This window comes from Theileria orientalis, chromosome 4 (genome assembly GCF_000740895.1).
Source record: "Theileria orientalis strain Shintoku DNA, chromosome 4, complete genome".
Classification (NCBI taxonomy): Eukaryota; Apicomplexa; class Aconoidasida; order Piroplasmida; family Theileriidae; genus Theileria; species Theileria orientalis.
Window position 1 is genome coordinate 1,927,895 of NC_025263.1, and position 13,957 is coordinate 1,941,851.

The following is a 13,957-nucleotide window of genomic DNA, read 5'->3' on the forward strand; positions in this document are numbered from 1 at the left end:
GCCACACATTTTAGCCAGTGGAGTTACGTTTATTTATAATATTCGCAAGGATTGTTAATGAGATTTCACAGAAATAAACTCCCGTAATGCTGATTTAAAAATGTCAATTGATACTCTGCCACCAAAGACCACAGGCTCCGATTTGTACACAAAACTCAAAGACCTAGAAAAACAGCTGGAATTGTGCGAAATTCAGGTAAGAATCTTTGCCAATACTGGAAGATATATCAACTACTACGGATTTGTCACCACTCCGTAATTAAAACAGTCGACTATCTTTAACGGTTATGCAGGAAAACTACATCAGGGAAGAACACAAAAACCTACAAATTGAACTCATTCGAGCCCGAAATGAAATCAAGAGGATTCAAAGCGTGCCGCTGGTAATTGGACAGTTTCTGGACATAATTGACAAAAACTATGGGATCGTTTCCTCGACAGCAGGGTCGAACTACTACGTCCGAATCCTGTCCACCATCAACAGGTAAGTTTGGCGCACTTGGCTCGCACAAACAGTTTAGCTGACTAATAAAAACAACATCTTAGGGAGCTCCTGACGCCGAACACGTCCGTAGCCCTGCACAGGCACAGCCACAGCGTGGTGGACGTGCTCCCGCCGGAGGCAGACTCGTCAATTCAAATGCTGCAAGTCTCGGAGAAGCCAGACGTGACCTACTCGGTATGCCTCGGCACAACAGCCAACCTGAGTTTAATTGGAGAACAATCACTAACACGCGTGTAGGACATCGGAGGGCTGGACTCGCAGAAACAGGAGATAAAAGAGGCAGTCGAGCTGCCGCTGACGTGCCCTCACCTGTATCGCCAAATCGGAATAGACCCGCCAGTGGGAGTTTTGCTATACGGGCCGCCAGGTAAGTTACACGCACTAGTATTGGAGCGTCCGACCTTTTAAACCATGCAATAACGATAAAACAGGGACTGGGAAGACCATGCTCGCAAAGGCAGTTGCACACCACACTGAGGCAACATTTATTCGTTTCGTCGGCTCGGAGTTTGTGCAAAAGTACCTGGGAGAGGGGCCCAGGATGGTCAGGGACATTTTCAGGTACATATCAGCCCAGTTATTGCCTATTTGTCGCTAGTTGCCAGTTATCAAGCTATTGGCCAGTAGTCCCTAGTTATATAGAGTATATTGAGTTGTTACAAGCCGCAAGCAGCCATGAGCAGAAGTTAACGATCTTATGCAGACTCGCCCGCGAGAACGCACCGAGCATTCTTTTTATCGACGAAGTCGACGCGATTGCGACAAAGAGATTTGACGCACAGACGGGGGCTGACAGAGAAGTTCAGCGTATCCTCCTGGAATTACTGAATCAAATGGACGGATTCGATAAGAACGCATCAGTAAAAGTCATCATGGCAACAAATAGAGCGGATACGTTAGATCCAGCACTGCTGAGACCAGGAAGACTGGATAGGAAGATAGAGTTCCCGCTCCCGGACAGGAGACAGAGGAGACTGATCTTCCAGACGATAACGAACAAGATGAATTTGTCGAAAGATATAGATATAGAAACATGTGAGTTTCGCACACTGGCAATTGGATTGGCAATTGGCGCTTTAGTCAGCTATTTGACAACAATTAAATGATTTTCAGTTGTGGCGAGGCCAGAGAAGATATCAGCTGCAGACATTTCGGCGATCTGTTTGGAGGCCGGGCTCCAGGCAATTCGCAAGAATCGGTATCACATAGAGCCACCTACCTAAATATAAGCACACATGGCCAGTAATTCATGGATTTACAGATACGTCGTCAACACCAGGGACTTTGAGCAGGGCTGGAAGAGAATCGTGAAGAGGCACGACAGAGACTACCAGTTCTACGGAATATAATTTTTAAACATGGACTACACATTTACTTACAGTTTATACAGTGGAAGGACGAAAAGTGGCTCCCCTTAGCCCTCATATGTGTACCTCACATTTCTGTGCTGCCTAATTATTGTATGCTTATCGCTTCTTCTTCACTCCATTGATTTATTTAAAGTAAAATGGAACCCTTAGACGGAGATATTAAAAAGGCCGAGACCATCTTGAGAGGGCATCGCATCGACATTAAGCGAAAGTCGCAGATCGCTAAGCAAATTAGGCAACTGAAATCGGTACAAACATTAGTAACATCCAGTCATTTATATATGATTCTGAAATCGATATTTTAATTAATATCACTTGTAACGGCCCTAATAAAAACTTGTAGAAGAAAAAGTCGCTTCGTGATAAAAACGCAATTGTATCGCTAAATACCATATTTAAAAAATCTAAAAAAATAGATTTGGACAACAAAAGGTATATTATTGATTATTATTACCCTTATGATGCACAATGATTGAATTTACTGTAATTTTGCGCACGTTACCGTTAGATTCCACGTACCGCCTTAAATACCCATCATTTACTTAAATGGTTGTGTAGAAATGAGTCACTGAATAAGAAGATAAAAAATAAAGTAAACCTAAAGAAGAATAAAGATAAAAAACACAGCCTTTTGTTTGTTGTTAAAAACTACAACAAGGCAGAGTCCACGGTGTCAAATCAGCATTTAAAGGTACAGTTTAGCTAATTTTATACGTTATCAGTATAGAAATTATATACACACACACATAAGAGCAATTAGTCGCGTACATCGAAAATATGTTCAGGAAATTGGACTTGCTAAAATAAACACAGGAAGACTGATGAGCAATTCAGCAGAGAATGAACTGCTCATTCAAAAGGTGCTACCCTTTGTATACTTCGGAGAAATCAGCCTTAAAAACCTAAGGGACCTGCTTCACAAGAGGTAACAGACAGTTATATATGGAAGTTCCATTGTTAAATAGATATACGTGTGTATATGGTCAAGTGGCACTTGGGCTGTCATGATTAAGAAATCACGAATGATTTTGGTGATTAAACTAGAGTGAAGCTATGAACAGCCCATTGCACTATTGACTTCTGAGGGCCCATAAGAGCGAGTTTGAGGCTCTAATGGCCAGATGCAGAATGCTTTCCTAGGTAAATTAACATACACCACACTCCCAACACGAGTAACTACAAATTGGAACCACTGGAGTCATCTGTGCAATTATTTATATTTTATAAAATCAGCATAAATACAAATGTGGCTCAGGGGCACAATATACGACAGCGGAAGGCTGAAGCTGATCAACAACAATCTGCTCGTCGAAGACAATTTCAAACATTACAACATCTACAGCTTAGACGAGTTGATAGACAACATATACTACGGGCAGGGGAATCATGAGGATATTCTGCTGAAGTTAGGTCCGATCAACTTATCGAAGCTGGACCCGTACAAAAGGTACCACGCCTACCTGGGCATACCAGGTCCCATTTTAAGATCCACTAACCTTTGCTTATAGGCACTTCGACAACAGAAACAAGCACGGGAAAGTCAACATCAACGAGATACTACTCGACCAGTAGGTGTTAAGCTAACAATAAACTGCAATGTGCCAGTACGTTGAACGACCTATGTCGAGGCAGTTGAAATAATTGATACACCTCCCATGGAAGGTACGAAGACAAATGTAAGTTAACAAAGGAATATAGTAAATTAATAGGTCGTATGATAATTGTATGTATGACGAGGAGCATCGCTATAGTGTAAATTAGTTTACTGGAGAAATGCAACAGTTTTTCAACAAGTATTATTTTTGAAGGTAACAGTAGTATAATTATTGTACTAAATATTCATATATTATTATGAGATAGATACACAGCTTCCCTTGCAAGCCCCAGTCCATAGCACAGATCTCAGAGCTGCTCTCCAGGCCTCTAACTTAAGGCAGTTAGGATGATAAATTTAAATTCCAGAATTGTAAATTAGCTCAAAATATACACGAAATAAAATACAAAGCTTTATATTTTTTAACTGCCGCTTTTGCTGAACACCTGAACAAATGCATAATTTATTGCCTATATAGCTTCTGATGAACTTCCATAACACACTAATATGGTCGTTCATATATTTAAATATTTATATAGAGAATATAGTGGAATCCACTGATAATTCGCCCGTTTCTAGTTCTGGCTCTGATGGCAGCAATTTGTCAACTGCTCCACCATCTAATGTCTCAACAGACGATGTGGATATTAGTACAGTAGATACCAGTGGATTTGGAATCGGCTGGAACAGATCTGTGTCATTAATGGATTCAAATTACACAGGATTATCACGATCACTTTCAACTACTATACCTGACCTAAGTAAATTAGGTTCAGATTATGGTGAAGATGATGATATGGTCATTATAGACTCATCAGACGTTTCAAGTGGCGGAAGTAGTAGCAACAATCAGTGTATACCAATAGAATCATGTACCAGTAATTCACTTCCCCCTCAAAAATCAAATAAAATATCAGTGTATAATGATTCTTCACTATTGAGCATGATAAAAACTTTGAGCCAGTTGCATCTTATAGATTTCATAGATTCATTGGCAAATAAATTAATAACTCGCGACTCTGAATATGATATCGTAAAAGATTTACATAACTTTATTGCCAAAGCGAATTTAAGCACTCAGCCAATACTTCTCGACCTCACTGAACTTCTTAGCTCTGGTGAGTATAAATGGAAATCTATAGGAGATACTGTTCTTTACACGGCTATTGATGGATACGGATTCAAATTGGTTATGAAGAACACTACTGTTTTATGGCACACAAATGAAATAAAGGATTACGCCACTAAAATTGAGTGCAATAACAAAAGTCACACAGTTACAATACACAAATCTGATGGAAACACACAAGAGATTAAACTCACGACTGACCAAGAAACTAGCACAGAGTCAGACACCCCTGAATGTCAACAAGATACAGCTATAAAACATACAACTGTACTCAACATCAACAAATTAGCAAATTGTAGAGAATATAGGTGGAGATTTTCTAATGGTTTAGTCACATGTATCGCAAATGAACAATACGGATTTAGAATAGTGAGACAGGATAACAATGTCTTATGGCACACTATTAATCGCAATCAATGCCCCAAAAAAGTAGAGTGTGACTACCCAAACAGAAAAGTCACTATACATATGTTAGACGGAACTACATTTGTAAAGCATTTTGAACGAGAACCAGAAGCAAATACATTGATAACAATTGATATTCAGAACGTATCAAGTACAAAATACTACACATACGAGAAATTTAAAAACTACGCCATATATCAACCTATTTGGCCATACCGAGTAAAAAAAGTCCAAAATGATGGCGTAATATTATGGTGGTACAGAGATAATATGCACCCTCATACAATAAATGTGTCTGACAAAAAAGACGGGAAAAGGACTTTGGTTCTGTATTTTGAGTCTGATGCCATAGAATTTATTGATCCTACGGATAATAGTAATCATCAAGATAAAAAAGAACATGCTTCAGCTACTACATCAATTTCGACTGACAATTCTGGATCCGAAGGAAAAGACTTTTCATCAGATGACCAAAATAGTGACCAGTCTAGCTTAGAACGTACTTATTCACCAGCACATCAAGATGGAAGTAACACTATACAACCAAAAGTTAAACTATTAAAGGCCGATACTGCTGATGCAACCAAAAATTTGGAACTAAGCAATAATGAATATAGTTCGTCTACAAATGATGATGTGGTTACATACCAGATTGCCAACGGTGTTAATTGTACCAGATTGATGATTGACGATGTTTTATTGTGGGAATACGACCAAAACCAACGAGAAGGTAAATACCCCAAATTAGTAGAATATTATTCAATTTCAAAAACATTTGTAATCATCTTTGACGAATTTTATATTGTATGTGAAGAGGAAGGTGATAACTGGGTATGTAATATAACGGATACTTCTGGAGTTAAGTTGTTTACTGTTGATCCCAACGACAATGCCAAAGTGGTTGAACTTGATAATACGCAGTTAACCTTAATTAAAGATGGATTTAGAGATTCATACCAGATAGCACAGGGTGTTAATTGCGTCCTTCTTAAGTATAACGGTGTATTATTATGGCAGTACGATCCAAATATACAATGTGCCTTACATCCCAAATCATTAGATCATGATATAATCAATGATATTTTAGTACTCAGGTTTGAAGGATTAGGTATGACTATTGTAAAGAACGATCAAGGTCAGTGGGTGTTTACTGAATCTGGACCACTACCCGTCAAATTCCATGTAGTTGATCCTAATGATGCAACCAAGACAGTCGAACTCGCTAGTAATAACCTCACAGTAACTCCAAGTGGTGATATTACTACATTCACTATCGCAGACAATGTTAATTGTACCAAATTGACGTATGGTCAAGTTTTATTATGGCAACATGATGCTAATAAACACAGTGGAAAGCATCCAATCTCTCTAAATTATGATACTCGAACTGAGGTTTTAGTACTTAAATTTAAGGGGTTGGATATCACATTTGCAAAAAATCAGCAAGGCGTTTGGATATATAACGAAACAGGCCCTTTAGCCATCAAATTACACGTACCTGAGCCCAATGATCCTAATAACACAGTAGAACTTGATACTACCCAGTTTACAGTAACTGAAAGTGGTGATATGACCACATTCACTATAGCAGACAATGTTGATACTATCGCATTAACTTATGGATCAGTTATATTATGGCAACATGATCCTAATAAACACAGTGGAAAGCACCCTAAGTCATTAGTTTATACCAGATCCACAGAAACACTCGTACTTAAATTTGAAGGTATAGATGTGACTTTTGCAAAGAATAACGAAGGTGTATGGGAGTACACAGAGACCGATACGTCTGCTAGTAGTGTAGTCTCTACATCTGGATCAGATGACAAATCGGCAGATGAAACATCGGTTTTACAACCATCAATTGAGATAACCTCTTCAATACCTCAGGAACAGCAGCAAGAACAGCAACTGGATAATAAAGAAGAAACTGCCAAGCCACAAGATGAAACTAAGCCGGTCTCATCACCTGAATCAACGTTAGTTTCACCATCTGAACCCGAAACAACTTCTGTAACCCAGCCAACACCTGAGATTACCTCTTCAATATCTCAGGACCAGCAACTGGTTGAGGAACAACAGGAACAAGTATAAGCATTTGATAGTTCAGGCAGTATTTCAGAATTTGGCTCGCCAATTGTAGATCTGGATCAATTATTTTAACAATGAATTTGGATTATATACCAATTTCAATGCAAAGTTGTCAAATCGTAATAGCCAAAGTAAGACATTTGTCATTACGGGTCATTCATTTGACTAATATCGTATTTATATCTTTACCATACATCTCCCAATGAACAAAGGGTGTGAGGTTTTAGCCAAATTTTGTGTAGATTAATGTGACTCAACTGACCTTGAACACTGGAGTTTATCGCAATATCGGAAAAATTGACTATTTGTAACATAGTTTATTCAGTTACAATGATCAATTTCAAATCAGCTAGTTTTGGACTAAATATCTAACACCTAACCCATTATTTAATTTATTTTGTTTATTTTGTATAGTACATAATCTATAGTTTAATATCCATTTAAATACAGTTTGCGCACTTTTTTATATATATTATTTCGATTAACCTTGATATTCCATTATAAAATCTTAAATTTTTTCACACATTTTGTTTAAAATATATTATACTAAATAATTTGTCATTTATGGCTATGATTATTGTATTACACTGTTTATTATTATAAATTACGGTATACAGAATGCTGAGTATTTATTCAGTACTTATTAGCATCTACTAAATCTGGTTGGTTAATATTAATAAACATAAGAGTCTGAAACATAATAAAAAATTTCAAATAGAGATTCAAGTCAATTACATTAAAATTGTCATAGGATATGAATTCTGAAAACAAACAGGAACAAAATTATGGTAAACGAACATAAAAAAGATTTATTTTAATTTAACAACTGAAAATGAGGCTTAACTAAACCATAAGGAGTTAATTATTCCAATAACATTTCAAAAGTATTTTATGAAAGGTGTGTTTAATAGTTTAACCAGGAACTCATCGTAAAAATGAAGTAATTACGATTAACCATAAATCGTTATCCTCTAACTTAAGGTAATTATGTGGAGATTGATCTATTATTCAAGTACGATGATACCATGTATATCGTATAATTAACCCTATATTTGCTGACCCATATCTGTATTTGCATCCGACCCTTTTAGATTATAATTTAATCTTTTGTATAAGTTATATTTAATTTCTCTTAATATTCAAGTCGAAATCTGACCATCAACAATTATAGTTTTTCAATTATGTTCGGTGGTGTGTTGAAAGCTTTGGTTGTCATTTATGTGTCATCACAGTACAACCTCTGGTCAATGGCCCATGAGCTTAACTTTGGCAAAAGCTCATTCATGTCAAAATTAAATTCCCTCTCAGATGGCCAAGATGACTTAATAACATGGCTTTATGGACCATACAAAAAAGTTCCAATATACGGCCAAGACCCTCTCGATCAGTGGCTATATGGACCAAATCTCTCTCAGAAGCCAGTTGAAGAAAACCTTACCACATCCTTTAAAACTTTTAAAGCTCCAGCTAAATCAACTGAAAGTTTAGAGAAGAAATTTGAATTTTCAGTGCCAAAAGTGACGGAAAACACATCACACGTCACATCCGTAGATGTTCCATCAGACTCACTTTCATGCGGAGATGAGTCAGATGAAGATGTTCCTTATGCTCCAAGGAACATAAAATACCCATTTTAAATGTGTATAAAACACATTTATGAAGTATTGTCTACATGTATTTTGAATATCGAAATACATACAAAAATACTCGAACCTATGTTTTAAAGGAAAATATCCTCACACATATATCAAATCATTTTGTAGAATATTTGATATTTGTGTAACCAAGTCCTGGTAACCAAATGTTTGGTTGATCAGTTTGATGAATGGATTGTCATAAGAATTTAATTTATAATTCTTAGTATATATGGCTAAACATTCTTATTTTATTTACACATGTGATTTATTTAAAGTGTTATGCAACTTTTATTATGATTTGTTTCTGATATTGATGTGTACATGGAATCATGTAAATTTAGACAAATTTATTGTACTATCACATATAAAACTAATAGGCATTGATATTGAAAAAACAGTATGGAAAAAATTTAAAATATTGTTTTCAAACATATTTGTAAATTACAATAAAATGTGTAGGCAAAATGATCATATTTTGGACTTTTGTGTAAAATCGTAGAATGTCTTAAATTGTTTATTTTTCATTTTATAATTTGTCAATACACATGTTATAATTTTATAACCAATTTCGAAGGTGTATATATTGGTTCTCACCATTTATTCAATAAATTATAGTAATTTACACCTTGCTTTTAAAGATCTATTTTTACTCCCCCATGCATATGAGTTGTCTATGTGTGTATTTCTATAAAATGCTTCTATAAATGGATGTGTCAATAGAATTAAAATCCTTGCTCATAAACTTGTTATTTGTATACAGTAAAAACTTTGTACAATCTCGACATAATGACAATTCAGGCCCTACTGAGGCCGAAGACCGATTAAATGTTTTCTCTCAAAATTTAGAGTTTAATAATGTTTTTACCAATAAACGGCCTGAAAATGTGGAAAGATCAACTAATTTAAATAAATCCAAATTTCGCCTAGTCATCGTTGATATTAACGATAAGAGGTCTAATGATTTGGTTGACTATCGGTACAATGCCCCGAATGATATACACATTTTCACAGCCATTCAACCCAACGTAATTAAAAGGGTTATGGATGGCGAAAAATTACTATGGGACTCTGGAAATAAGGAGTTTGCTGATGAAATATTTGTAAAATATAGTGAGGGTAAGCCTACCCTTAGAATTCATTCTTTCGGAGATGAATCTCCCAGAGAGCTTGCCGCTCGTCCAATGGAAGTTGAGCCTAAAAATAAAAATGATTTTGTTGCATACAAAATCGATGAAAATAAATTGGCTGCTGAGCAACCACAATTGTCTGAGGACGGCAACTACAGAATTGTATGGAAACCCAGATATTCTGAGCATTACGGAAAGGCTTTACTCATACCTGATTCATCGGGCAGGCTTACGGTCAAAGCCATCTTTCCACAACCCAAGAAACTTGAGCTAGTTCCAGTTGCTTCCAAGAAATCTGTGAAAAAGGAGCCCGAAGAATTAACTAAGAAGAAAGCTGAAGAACTAACTAAAAGGGAAGCCCAAGAAGTTAAGGAGACCAAGGAAGTGACTCAACCAAAGGTTGCTACAGAAGAACAAAAACCAAAGGTATCAGCACCTAAACCAGAAAACGCTCCATTGATTGTTCCTAAAAGTCGCCTCAAAGATTTATTAAATACCGAAATTGTTGGTATCGATCTGAATATTAATTCAGATTCGAGCACCGACGAGTACAGTTTCAGAAGAAATTATGTTAATGACAAAATTTTTTCTGCAAAACCCGGCTATGGATTCAAATCTGTTAAAAATAATGGATCAACATTATGGGAAGCGAGAGACGCATCGCAGTATGCAGAATACGTTGACATTTATGACACTGGCCAAATGACAAGAGATATGGTAATATTTATGTATAATGGAAATATAGCAAAATACAGGAGACCCTTTTTGAGCCCCGTATGGTTTAAACGTGAAGACCATAAAGAATTTTCTAAATACCTGAACAAGGACAACACTCCTAAAAAACGACAAACTGAGTATGTTATGGGATATTCAAAATCCGGAAGTCAATGTAACGCCTTTATTTGCGCCATAACATTCGGAACCTTCCAGTGCTGCTGAGGGTCCTGATAGGCAATTTAGAGTCAATGTAGTGTATCGCTATTAAGAATTAATTGTAAAATATTTTCAAATTTAAAGATTTATAATGTTTTTAATTTGTTTTAAAGTTTAACGGGAAAATTTGCACATTTGGTTATTTATCACATATTCATAGATATGTATGAATCTGTGAATAGTGAAATCATAGAACCATTATAACCAAATAGACATACAAAAACCGATTAGAAATAGACTATTTAAAAGCAAATGTGTTAAGATTATAAATTAAATAACGGTTTTTGTATTCGTGTACCCCATGTATATTTAATATGTTACTTAAACCGGAAACACATCCTTTATTGATACGATAGTAAGTCCATAATACACTGATATGGTCGTTTGCACATTTTCTATCACCTGATTTATGGAATATGATGGAATCAAACCGTTATAAGGACAGTTGGCCCGCTCTGCCAACCGTTAATGGTACCTCTATCATCCATGGCTCCTTCTGACAATTGATGCTTTTTGTAATATTTAAATTGTAAAAGTTTAATTAAAATGAGAATTAACCAAATTTCTTTATGTACAATATTAACTTTGGTACTACTAAGTAAATTCGATCTATTCACCTGCATCGAATTTAGTCAATCTGACCCATATACCCACAATGCTAATTCACCAAGTGTTTCTCATCAATCTGCAAGCAGTTCTTATAGTTATTCTCCTGCAGAAGATTCCTGGCAGGACCCAAACGACGTTATAATCACACGGACTGCCTCAGGCCAATCGGAGACTATTTCCGGCACTGACCTTTCACAAGACGCCTCTTACTCCCAGCCGGAACATATTATACTATCATCTGTACCCTCGGACCCAGAACCTGGGTCAGAAACATCGCAAACTGTGCCTGAATCCGAGTCTTCGGAAGCTGTACCTACTCCTTATACCTCAGACACCGTAGCTGTATCTGAAGATTCGGAAGCAGGAACATTAGCTGAGTCTTCGGACACTAAACCTGCTTCTGAAGGCTCAGAACCGGGAGAAGTACCTAAGCCTGTACAGGCACCTGAGTCGTCACAGGTACCGGAGACTAAGACAAAAATACAGTTGCTTATTATCGATGTAGATAATAAGAAATCAACAAATGAAGTAGAATATAAGAGAGATGATAGACACGAATTTGATCTATTCACGGCCAAGGAGGGCTTTTTTATTTATAGTGCTAAAAAACGCGGAGACCGCTTATGGAAGTCCACAAAAACCAATTACCCAATCGGAATAGCATACAAAGAGCGTCCTGGAGATAAGCCGTTGTTGAGAGTGTTCCACAAAAGAGAAGAGCTGACGGCATCAGGAGAGTCCACCCCTGAAAAGCAGCAACCAGGATCCTCACTGGAAAATGAAGATGATGAAATAGAGGTAATAGAAGTGAGAAAGCCGATGCTGATAGCAGGGTCGCCGACACACCAATCAAACTACGATCATAAAACAGTTGAGTACGGATACCAATCAGGCTCAGACACAGAAGAGTTCTCCACAGACGACGAAAACTCAGCATCATTCTCAAATTATTCTGACCCTAACGCGCCTAAACCTAAGTATCGACCGAGTAAAGGACCGCCTCCGATTACCAACGAAGACATAGAAGTCATAGAGATGGGCCCAAGACCACAACAGAATGTTAGGATAGGTACCGCACACAGTGCCCATCCAAGTAGTATTAGTCTGACTGACCTGAATGACCAAATAGCAAGGTTCGCAGCTGAACTCGAAAAGTTGAGTAAGAGTTTAACACAGTCAGTACAGGCCTCTTCTTCTAAAGCCGAGGATGAACAGGCAGAGGCAGAAGCAGAGGCATCTGAGGATCCATCGGCTCCGAAAGCTCAAATTGAGATTGAAGATTTAGGGCCTACGGACCCAGAGTACGCGAAATCCCAGGCCAGCGAAGAACCATCAGGGAAATCAGCCGATTCAGAGGACAGTTACGGCTTCATACAAGGATATTTCGACATACAGATGGTCGAGTTTTATTGCGGCGACGACGACTCAAATCACTCGCATAGAATATCGCACGTCAGTGAACCAGTCACGGTTCAAACCACACCCTACGGCTCCGACCAGGAGACAATCGAGACCCTGTACGGAAAAGGAGTCAGGTACGAAAAGGCCCACCTGGGCTCGAGAGGGACTGCTAGTGGAGTAGATACCCTGGAAGACGACGACATGGTGATAGATGACTCTAGATGCGGCCAAGAGCAGGAACACGGAGAGCGTGGCGCATCAGACGAGCTATCCCATGAAGTTATAACGGTGTTTGAGATGCCGAGGCCACTACCACTTTTAATGCCCCAACCATTTATATTCTATCCACACCAAATACCCAGAGTACCTGAGAGACCTCTCCAAATACCTCGAATATCTGAGAGACCACCACAAATACCTAGAGTAGCTGAGAGACCACCACAAATACCTAGAGTAGCTGAGAGACCACGCCAGAGACCTCTAAAGGAGCAAACAATCTCATACGACCCACGCTTAAGGGACAATCTACTAAGCGAACCGCCTGTGGATCCAGGAATACACGCACACACAATGATTTATATACCAAGACGCGAATACGAAAAAGTAGTGGGCTTTCCGCAGCCCAGGAGACCGTCACGAATAATTTTACTGTACAGGGCGCATACCCTGGACTTAAAAGCACGGTTCCTCAAGATTTATACGCTGGACGAGAAAGGAATCATCTACGAAAACGACACAACTAAGTACCACCTTACCAAAGGCGCTGACGTGTACACGTACACGCTTCACAGCAGCGTCAAGTGCTTCATGATCAAATATAAAGACAAGGAGTGGATACACAACCCGCTAACACCATACCCAGGTAGAATACTGCTCTCCAGAAACAATTTAAGAATTGAGTTCAGACAACATGGCACATTGCTGCCTCAGATTTAATGTTGCAGTCCAACATGTAGGGAATTTAAGCTTTATCGCATTTCTCCATTTATAAAGCAGTATTTTTAAGCTTTAATCCTAATGCAGTCCTGCCCTTAACGCTGTATCATTGTATTCGTTTTATACGATAAAAATTGCTACTCTTGCAATTTGTCGTTTGGTTCTAAGCGTATTAGACCAGTGTAAAACATGTTTAACTCAGATTTAATATTTTATTGAC

The 13,957-nt window shown here is 37.8% G+C and overlaps 5 protein-coding genes across 5 annotated transcripts; all 5 read left to right on the forward strand.

The window, feature by feature from the left end:
• Positions 1-420: 420 nt before the first annotated feature.
• On the forward strand, positions 421-557 carry TOT_040000985 (26S protease regulatory subunit; the record flags this gene model as incomplete). Its single annotated transcript, XM_009694491.1, has 2 exons — positions 421-484; positions 547-557. The coding sequence occupies 2 exons, from the start codon at positions 421-423 to the stop codon at positions 555-557; spliced, it is 75 nt and encodes a 24-aa protein (XP_009692786.1).
• A 3,396-nt stretch (positions 558-3,953) lies between these two features.
• TOT_040000853 (uncharacterized protein) lies at positions 3,954-7,097 on the forward strand (the record flags this gene model as incomplete). Its single annotated transcript, XM_009694492.1, has 1 exon — positions 3,954-7,097. One exon carries the CDS (start codon positions 3,954-3,956, stop codon positions 7,095-7,097), a length of 3,144 nt encoding a protein of 1,047 aa, XP_009692787.1.
• Positions 7,098-8,275: 1,178 nt separating this feature from the next.
• Positions 8,276-8,731, forward strand: TOT_040000854 (hypothetical protein; the record flags this gene model as incomplete). The annotated part of the gene is made up of 1 exon (XM_009694493.1): positions 8,276-8,731. The coding sequence occupies one exon, from the start codon at positions 8,276-8,278 to the stop codon at positions 8,729-8,731; it is 456 nt and encodes a 151-aa protein (XP_009692788.1).
• A 704-nt stretch (positions 8,732-9,435) lies between these two features.
• TOT_040000855 (conserved hypothetical protein) lies at positions 9,436-10,797 on the forward strand (the record flags this gene model as incomplete). The annotated part of the gene is made up of 1 exon (XM_009694494.1): positions 9,436-10,797. The coding sequence occupies one exon, from the start codon at positions 9,436-9,438 to the stop codon at positions 10,795-10,797; it is 1,362 nt and encodes a 453-aa protein (XP_009692789.1).
• A 540-nt stretch (positions 10,798-11,337) lies between these two features.
• On the forward strand, positions 11,338-13,737 carry TOT_040000857 (conserved hypothetical protein; the record flags this gene model as incomplete). Its single annotated transcript, XM_009694495.1, has 1 exon — positions 11,338-13,737. One exon carries the CDS (start codon positions 11,338-11,340, stop codon positions 13,735-13,737), a length of 2,400 nt encoding a protein of 799 aa, XP_009692790.1.
• Between the last annotated feature and the right edge of the window lie 220 nt (positions 13,738-13,957).